This window comes from Macaca fascicularis, chromosome 9 (genome assembly GCF_037993035.2).
Source record: "Macaca fascicularis isolate 582-1 chromosome 9, T2T-MFA8v1.1".
Taxonomy (NCBI): Eukaryota; Metazoa; Chordata; class Mammalia; order Primates; family Cercopithecidae; genus Macaca; species Macaca fascicularis.
In genome coordinates, this window is record NC_088383.1 from 6,445,548 (window position 1) to 6,455,193 (window position 9,646).

The following is a 9,646-nucleotide window of genomic DNA, read 5'->3' on the forward strand; positions in this document are numbered from 1 at the left end:
CCTCCGTCACAGTTTCCCAACCAGCGAGTTGCGACAGTCTGGCCCATCATGAGGCGGTCCTGTGAGTCACTGTGCACTAAGCAACGCTGTCTAAAATCCTGAGTCTTCTTTTTTTCCTGTTTTTTTTTGTTTGTTTGTTTATTTGTTTTTGTTTTTGTTTTGTTTTGTTTTTGAGACGCAGTCTCGCTTTGTCGCCCAGGCTGGAGTGCAGTGGCCAGATCTCGGCTCACTGCAAGCTCCGCCTCCCAGGTTCACGCCATTCTCCTGCCTCAGCCTCCCGAGTAGCTGGGACTACAGGCGGCCGCCACCTCTCCCGGCTAGTTTTTTGTTTTTTTTAGTAGAGACGGGGTTTCACCATGTTAGCCAGGATGGTCTCAATCTCCTGACCTCGTGATCCACCCATCTCGGCCTCCCAAAGTGCTGGGATTACAGGCTTGAGCCACTGCGCCCGGCCTGTTTTTGGTTTTTTTTTCTGAGACGGGGTCTTGCTCTGTCTCCCAGGCTGGAGTGCAGTTGCACGATCTTGGTTCACTGCAACCTCCACCTCCCTGATTGAAGCAATTCTCCTGCCTCAGCCTCCTGAGTAGCTGGGATTACAGGCACCAGCCACCATGCTCGGCTAATTGTTGTACTTTTAGTAGAGGTTTCACTACATTGGCCAGGCTGGTCTCGAACTCCTGACCTCAAGTGATCCGCCCGCCTCGGCCTCCCAAAATGGTGGGATTACGGTCATGAGCCACTGCACCTGGCACTAAATCCTCTTTCAATGTGCCTTTTTGAGAAAGACATTTAGGTAAAAGCTAATGTTTGAGCCACAGAGCCATGACCCAGAAACCAGCAGGTACCTGTTGGCCTCTCATCCTGGTCCTTGGTCAAGTGGGCAGGAGGTATGAACATACTCCTGTCCTTGTCCATCAGGGCACTGTCTCAGGGCACCGTCTCGGGCTCTCCAGGAGACTGTGTCGGCCACATGCCAGTGTCCTTCGGTGCTCCTGCCTCCTGTGACTGCTGCTGTATTCCTTCACGAAGATGTCCCTCCAGTCCCTGGGCAGGTAAAGTAGAAGAAAAATGCCTCCTAGAAGCCTCTTTCCACTAGATTGTCACTCTGGCAGTCAAATGGGGGAGTGCTTATTGGTTATTAATTATTCTACTTTTCTATACATAATAATAGCTATCACCACAGTCTCATATCTCTGAGAGAGATAAAGCTGACCATATTACCAGGCCCTCCACATTACCTAACCTCAGAGAAAGAGAAAGAATATTGGGAGTTCAGTAAGGTATGGAATATTTTTTATCAGGGATGGTTTTTGAATCTTCAGTCATTTCCCCTAATAATAGAAATGATATAGGGCAAATGTAAAACATTTTTAAATGGGCAAAGATACTATATAAGAAAAGTAAAAGCACTTATAATCCTATTATCCAAAGTATCCACTATTAAGAGTTTGGAACATTATTATCTGGGCTTTTCTTCTGTGAATGTATATAAATAAACATATACAAATGTTTTTTTTTTTTTGAGACGGAGTCTTGCTCTGTCGCCCAGGCTGGGGTGCAGTGGCCAGATCTCAGCTCTCTGCAAGCTCCGCCTCCCAGGTTTTCGCCATTCTCCTGCCTCAGCGTCCCGTATAGCTGGGACTACAGGCGCCCGCCACCTCGCCCGGCTAGTTTTTTGTATTTTTTTTTAAGTAGAGACGGGGTTTCACCGCGTTAGCCAGCATGGTCTCGATCTCCTGACCTCGTGATCCGCCCATCTCAGCCTTCCAAAGTGCTGGGATTACAGGCTTGAGCCACCGCGCCCGGCATACAAATGTTTAATACATGAAATCGTATCACACATACAGTTTTCTATCTGCTTTTAAAAAATTGTCCATGGAGACCTTTTCATCACTATATCCTCATCCTCATTTTAAAGGCTGTGTATTATTTCACGGTGCGGAGGAAAGTCTTTTAAAGACTGTGTGTTATTTCACGGTGTGGAGGAAAGTTCAGGTATTTGTCACTCACCTGCTGTTGTTGGATATTTGGGTGATCTAGAGTGGAGATATTTAAATACTTTTAAAGTGCTTTTGGGATGTGAATTCTAATACTCAGGCATCGGGCACCAGTGTACAATCAAAAGCCCCTCTCAGAAGGTGACAGAAGGTCCCCATGTCCCAGAATTAGCTCCAAGAAAACCCAAAATGAAAAACGGACCTTGATCCCCAGCTGAGTTTTTCACAGGGTGACCTTGAGCAAGCTGTGCGTGCAGCCTAGCCTTTGCCGGGTCTCCCCACCACAAAAGAGCTCTCCGGAATATTCGAGGAGGGGTGGGACTCCCAGGAACAAAGCACACGCTCTTTCTTGCACAGCCCCCCGTGGACAAAGCTGGAACCTGGGCCCCGGGTGTGCTCCCGGCCTGCAAATGGAGACGCTGCTTCATTATTCTCTCTAAATGTAAACTTTATTATCAGCCCCTCTCCTACCCCAGGGAGTCCTGGCCAGCCCATCTCCCCACTCCTCTAGAGCTGTTGGGGTGTGAGGTCTCAGGCAAGGCCGAACATTCCAGGGCAGGGAAAGAAGGGGAGGGTGGGTTCTGGTTACCAAAGTGTTGCCCACACACGTGGCTTCCAAGATGCCCATCGCCTCGTTCCCTCCACCCACCGCTGGGCCCAGGGCTCTTTGCCAAAACTGCCTGTGGCCGCCATGTCCCTGACCCCTGCTCCTCTGGGTCCACAAACTTCTCTTCTAAAGGAAAGGATTCCATGGGGATGGAGGGATTCTTCAACCTTCCTGCTTCCTCCTGCCCAAACCCTCAGGACCCAGGCTTTGTGGGCGCCTTCAGGCAGGCAGGAAGGGGAGGACCCAGGCTTTGTGGGCGCCTTCAGGCAGGCAGGAAGGGGAGGACCCAGGCTTTGTGGGTGCCTTCAGGCAGGAAGGAAGGTGTCTTGCAGGTGGCTTCAATATTCCCCCTACCACAGACCCCTCCAGACCAGAAGGACAGACTTGCCTCTCCCTGAGTAGAGAAGGGAAGGAAATCCAGAGAGAACAAAAATGAATATCCAAGCCCTTCTCCTGCCATAGTCTCTCCCCGGCAAGTCCAGGTCCTCAAAAGGACACTTTCTTTCCCATTCAGGTCCCTGCCCCACCCCTACACACCCAGCAAAAAATAGAGTGGGTCCCATGTTTCTCCCCCAGTGTGGATTTCCTGGATTCCCACAGGTGAAGCGCCTGCTCCTGCCTCTTTGGGGGTCATGTCCCCAGGCCCCCTGGGAGTAGGAGCCGAGTCTGTGCTGTGAACACCCCACCATCCCCCTGAGCAGGTCTCCTCCTAGAGAGGCCCTCCCCTCAGCCCCAGCTCCGTGCTCCCTGGAGCTCCTGGGGCACCGTGGACCAGACTATGAAGTGGGACTTCCTGACTGAGCCCTTCAAGGGCTCCTTTGTCTCTCCTCCTTGTCCCCTCCCTCACAGGCCTGCAGCCCCCCTGATCATCTGCCAGCCCTTGGCCCCGCCATGCCCACTGCAGCCTAGACGGCTGCTTCTCAGCAGAGGGTCTGTCCTTGACCAGGCCGAAAGGTGACCTCGGGGTCCTGTCCATCACCACCTTGTATGTCCGTCAGCATTTATCAACAATCCCTAGTTACCTTGTTTGCATTCCTCGATTAGTTTACCTGCGAACTAGCTGTCTTGCTAGTTAACCTCACGAGAACTGGGGGTGGCTTGCCGGTCCCACTGTGTTCCCAGCTTCCAGAGTGACACTGCACATAGTAGGCACTCAGTAAATATCTGTGAAAGGGTGGATGAGTGAATGGGTTGGAGGAAACCCCTCCCTATTCATGTCCATTCTGAAGATAAGAAAACTCCCTGCTTCTACCTGAAGGAAAAACCTTCCTCCTCCAAAAACCCTCAGGTGCTATAGACGGCTTTAGAAACCCAAGGCAAGGAAGTTTCTTCCATCTGCCTTTCATCAGGCAAAAAGCCCTCCACTCAAGAGAAGAAAGGGCACTGGAGTTAATTGAGGGGGAGACAGGGAGCAGGTGGGAGATCCGGAGGGAGGAGAGAAAGGGGAATTCAGGAGGATGCAGTCCAGCGTGCATTGCTCCAAAGCTTGCCCACCACGCCCTAACTGCAGGTGCGATTCCGGGGCCCCTGTGGCTCTGCTGGGTCCGGGTGCAGGCAGGCACAGAGGTGCTGGCGTCAGCTCAATTCGCAGGCCCCGGACTCCTGTCTAAACAGGACAGGCTCGGGCAACCGCAGGGCACGGGCGTCTGCCAATGATGGGGGAGGACTCTGCTGCTTCTTAAGCTCCAGCGACTCAAGCCAGGGCGAGACAGCCCGCCGGCCGCCCAGATCTCCACCTGCCACCCCAGAGCTGGGACAGCAGCCGGGCTCCGGCACTGGGAGGGAGACCCCGCCGTGGCCTCTTCTGCCACCCACGCCCCCACCCCTGGCATGGCCGACCAGCTGACAGAAGAACAGATCACAGAATTCAAGGAGGCCTTCTCCCTGTTTGACAAGGACGGGGACGGCTGCATCACCACCCGCGAGCTGGGCACGGTCATGCGGTCCCTGGGCCAGAACCCCACGGAGGCCGAGCTGCGGGACATGATGAGCGAGATCGACCGGGACGGCAACGGCACCGTGGACTTCCCCGAGTTCCTGGGCATGATGGCCAGGAAGATGAAGGACACGGACAACGAGGAGGAGATCCGCGAGGCCTTCCGCGTGTTCGACAAGGACGGCAACGGCTTCGTCAGCGCCGCGGAGCTGCGACACGTCATGACCCGGCTGGGGGAGAAGCTGAGTGACGAGGAGGTGGACGAGATGATCCGGGCCGCGGACACGGATGGAGACGGACAGGTGAACTACGAGGAGTTCGTCCGTGTGCTGGTGTCCAAGTGAGGCCGGCGCCCACCATGCTCCTGGGCGCCCGCTCGGCCCGCAGGGCAAGAACCCGGGGCCTCTAGCCTCCTCCTCCTTCCCCGCTGCCTCCCCAGGGCAGGGTGGCGTCTTCCTGGGCCAGGTTGATTCTGCCCACCTCTCTGCATCCCACTTCCCGCATCTCTTCTCTGCGCTCCTGCCCACCTTCCCACCTGCTCATCTGAATGACATGGAACTCTCCCGCTCCAAGCAAACCGTGGAACCCTCCCCACTCGGGAGAAGCAGAGCTGACCTTAGGACCAAGCACCAGGGCAGGTTGCGCTGACTCTGCGGCCAGTCAGGATGGACACAGGGTGACCCCTTAGAGCACGCAGGCAAGATCCCTAACAGGCACCCAATGCCCAGGCCAGGGCGGCTGCAGCCCTCAGCCCACGCCAGGATTCCCGGAGGCTCCTGGACTGGAGGCTCCCTCCGCAGTCGGATTCTGGAGGGTGGGAGGCCTCTTGGCCTGCGGTAAGGGGTGCTGATGGGGACTGTGGCCACAGAGGTTAGGCCTCCTGAAAACAGCACTGCCTTCCACGCTGCCCCAGCTTGCCCCTTTCCTTGTCGGCCAACCCACCGTGATTCATCCTCTGAAGCTGGGAGTGAAACCGGGTCAGCTGTAACCTGTTCCTATTCATCTGGAAGGAGGGAGGTTTGGATGAGCAGGGGAGGGGAGCTGCAGGGAAATAAATGAGATATTCGTTCTTATTTCATTTCCTTTTTTCTGGTTCCCATGGAAATGATCCTTGTTACATTCAGCGTTGAAACGAGGCAGGAATCTCCATTTTTGTGCTTTTTGAAAATGCAATGAATTCCTTTGGTGGGGTGCGGTGCCTCAGAGAGAGAGAAGTCTGGATGAGGGAAATCTTGAATATTCTCAATCAAATGGATATGCTGGCAGCAAAGAGTGGTTAAAAGTCCATCAGGACTTGAAAGACCTGAGTCCATTATGTTGAGAAGGGACCTGCTGATTGTTTTTATTCCCCGTGGCAAGTGCTCCCTGGTTGTGAAGTGCCAGGCACTAGAAGATGGTGGGGGGCACGCTGGGCACACACAGGGTAAGAGCCATGCAGAGGTGTTAGTCCTGCCCTAGCCCTGCAAGCAGCCGGCAACACCCAGAGAAGGTTGAAGGGGCCCTGCCAGAGATCCCTTCAGTTCTAAAGGGAGGTGTGTTTTCCAGTGTGGGCCCTAGACGGAGCTCATCAGAAAAGGCCATGGTGGATGCATCCTCTCTCCCTGACACCCACCCCCGCCCACCACCACCCGGTGTTTCCTCCTTTGTAAAACAAAGAGCTGGGCCCCAGCCCCGGCCTTGCCATCATCACTGTGCCACTGGGACCTCCAGGACGACAGGACCCTCGTGCCACCTGCTTAGGCTCAGGGCACCATAAAGCACTTGGCCTGCATAGACACTTGGCACCTCCCTGTGGGGCAGCCACTATTATTACCTTCCTCATCTTACAAACAAGGAAGTGCAGACACAGAGGGATTCAGAAAGCAGCCCTGGGTCCCGCCAGTGGGTAAGAGGCAGACCTGGGATTTCAGTCAGGCCTGTGCCCCGACCACTCAGCTACAGGCCCACCACCAACCTGTGCCCCCACCGTGGTGATTACACGAGTGCCTCCCTCCAGCACTTGTGAGGAGGCAGAGCAACATTCTTAACACACCCGGCAGGTAGTAGGCGCTTCATAAATGACAGCTACTATTACTATCACCTTAAAGATCCCTTCCTGCTCTAATACTGCAAGGCTTTCCGGGGCAGCCACCCCTCTCCATAGCTGGAGAACAAAACAAGAGCAGAAAGGGGCAGAAGCAGGTGCCCTGGAGCTGGATTCCTGAGGGGATGCTGGATGGTGGGGTCTCAGGTGAGCACTGGCCCAGGGCAGGTGTAACTGCAGGTACTCCTGTCAGGGGAACAGAAGCAGAGGGCAAGCTAAGGCTCAGCTTGCTGAGCAAATCTCCCCCCGCCCTGCCACTCTCAGGAGTTGGGGTTGATTGGACACATCCTGGGGAAGATTTGGGAACAAGCCTCATAAACCCTTGGACAGGGTGTCTAGTGGTCATTGGGCAGCAGCTCCCCAGGGGGTGGGGGCTGTGAGCAGGAGGGGCAGGAAGAAGCCCCCACATGGCTACTGACCACGGCCAAAAGGAACAGGACATGGGGCCTGAGCACCTTTTGTAGAATGTCTCCTCAATTCTGCAGGAAGGAGAGAAGCTGAGGTCTCCCTGCACAGGGCATCTTTGTAGTCACTGTCATACACATGGCTGAGATTTGACATCGAAGCCCCCTCTTCCAGCTGCAGGCTTGAGGAAGCTCTTACAAGGGTTGGGACCTAGGCACTGCCAACGCCTGGGCTAGGAGGGCACGCCAGCGTCTTTATTTGTTTTCCTCCCAGCCTCCCAGCGATTCCACCAGGGCAGGTCTTTTTGCAACCCCACATGCCAGTCATTCTGGAGCCACCTGGGCCTGGATTTTGCAGGTGCTGGGAGCCTTTCATCAAGAGCTCTTTGTGCTCAGGCAGGCGCTGGCTTGGGTGGTAGAAAGGTCCTACCTACTCTCAGCTTAGAGCTGGCAGCCCCAGATCCTCTCTGAGGGGGAGTCCTCAGAAGCAGAGTAGTAAATGGAGTTGTCTTCTTTACACAGACAGAAGCCCGAGGCAGCAAGGTCAAAGTGGATCCTGTGGCAAACCCCTCCCCCTTGGTGTTCAAACACTTTTTTTTTTTTTTTGAGATAGGATCTTGCTCTGTCGCCCAGGCTGGAGTGCAGTGGTGCAATCACAGCTCACTGCAGCCTCAACCTCCCAAGCTCAAGTGATGGTCCTATCTTGACCTCCCGAGCTCAACTGATCAGCCTACCTCAACCCCTAGAGTAGCTGGGACTGACGGGTGCCACCATGACCCACTAATTAAAAAACAAAAAATTGCAGGGGGATGGTCTTTATGTTGCCCAGTCTTGCCCCAACTCCTGGCCTGAAGTGATTCTCCTGCCTTGGCCTCCCAAAGTGCTGGGATTACAGGCATGAGCCACTGTGCCCGGCCTTGAATATGATTGTTCAGTAACATCTTCTGTCATCCCTTCTCCTTGAAACTGGGTCACTGCCCTCACCACAGTGAGTGTTGCCTGCTGCCGCATGGCTCCGCCTCCTTCCAACCTTCTGTGTTGGGGTAAGGAAGGCCAGGCCAGAGGGGGACACAGCCCTGACAATGCTCTCTGGCACTGTCCCTTCTGCCTCAAGGGGTGTGACGCCCAGGGAATTCCCTGCCCTCACCAGTGGACCCCAAACCCACAGTGTGGATGCGTCTCTCACCACGCTAGCATTGCTGACCTCCACGGCATGGCATCAGCTACTCTACCCAATTTACCCATGGCAGCAACTGTGTCCTATCACACAACAGCCTCAGATTCCAGGTCTACCTGGGGCACACCTGGGCCTGTCTTTAGCTTCCTCCCATCTCCTTTTATATTATTTTCCCTTCTTCTTTCCCACCGTGGTCAGCACTTCCAAAGAGCCTGCCCCAAACCCAGATGTCAAGGTGAACTTTTGTGTTGGTAAAATGTGGTCACTCCAGCTGCCAGGGCTGGGTGCTTGCCTATTGGACATGGGCAAGGGGAGGCCTGGGGGCTGGAGCAGGAGGAAGGAGCCACCCAAAAGGGCATACAGGGCTCCCCAGAGGAACCCAGCCCTGCGGGTGGAGCTTTCTTCCGCCCTGGGTTCTTCTGCCGCAGGGACTTAGAGGCAATTGCCCAACTGGCATCTCCCTTTCCTTTCAGTCATTGAATAACCGGATTTAAACAACCTGCCCTCAACCCCCAAAAAGGTGCAATCTGACTGCAGCTCAAAACAACATTCCAGCCATCCTAGGGGAAAGGAGTTTATAAATATTACTTGGCTTCCATGTGCATCACTGAGCTCCTTCATAAATCAGGGCTTGGGGCTCCTGCACTCCCAGACTATACAAAGCTCGCCTCTGACTCCCGTGTTTCCAATTTTAAATCAAATGCAGCCCAGCCCTGCCGGCTCCTGTTTATCCTCAAAGATTCCAAGGGCCTGTTCAAAGGCTCCCAGAACCAGCCAGCTAAAAATGACCCATGGCTTCCGCTAGAGAAATGTAGTATCAAAACTCGTGTATGGGGTGACACTGCTCCATGGAGAATGGTAGCAATGGGGAAGATGAGTTGTGTTTCTCCACCAAAAAACAAAGGTACATAAAGTAAGACAAAAACCAAAACCACCTCTGAGAAAGGTCTGGCCCCAAACCATGTGTCAACCTCCTCACCATCTTGCTTTTCTGGTAGTCGTTTCCATAGCAACAGGTTCTCAGATCGGAGTCTGGACTGGGCAAGAAAGGGAAGTGCCTGGGAAAGGCCTCCTCTGAGCCCTTTCTAACAGGGACAAGGCTGGGTGCTGAGTACTGGGTGGGACAAGCACCTTCCTCAAAGTGCAGGGAAGTGAGAAGCTTGAAACAGGCCTAGAAACAATGGCTGGGTTTCCATAACAATGGCAGGGTTTCCATAATCAGAGGAGAAAGTACCTATTGGAACAATAACAGAAGGAACCACACACAGTCCCCTAAACACCTTCTTTAGGTCTTTCATGTCTTTGCAGTGTGTGCAGAACTACCTGGGAAGGGAAGGGAGCCAGGCTCTTAGCACATAAGGAGATGAACATCTGAAGGGTGAACATCAGGTGGGCCTAGGCCTCGGAGAGCCAACTGGGTGGCCTTGCACACCTTGGGGAGC

General features: G+C 54.2%; 1 protein-coding gene across 1 annotated transcript; it reads left to right on the forward strand.

Annotated features, from left to right (window-relative positions):
- Positions 1 to 4,309: 4,309 nt before the first annotated feature.
- On the forward strand, positions 4,310 to 5,613 carry CALML3 (calmodulin like 3). Its single transcript, XM_005564555.3, has one exon. It carries the CDS (start codon positions 4,435 to 4,437, stop codon positions 4,882 to 4,884), a length of 450 nt encoding a protein of 149 aa, XP_005564612.1. The 5' UTR covers positions 4,310 to 4,434; the 3' UTR covers positions 4,885 to 5,613.
- The last annotated feature ends 4,033 nt before the right edge of the window (positions 5,614 to 9,646 follow it).

Excerpts from the sequence above, each read along its gene's own strand:
- CALML3 (XM_005564555.3), top strand. The coding sequence starts at position 4,435 with ATGGCCGACCAGCTGACAGAAGAACAGATCACAGAATTCAAGGAGGCC.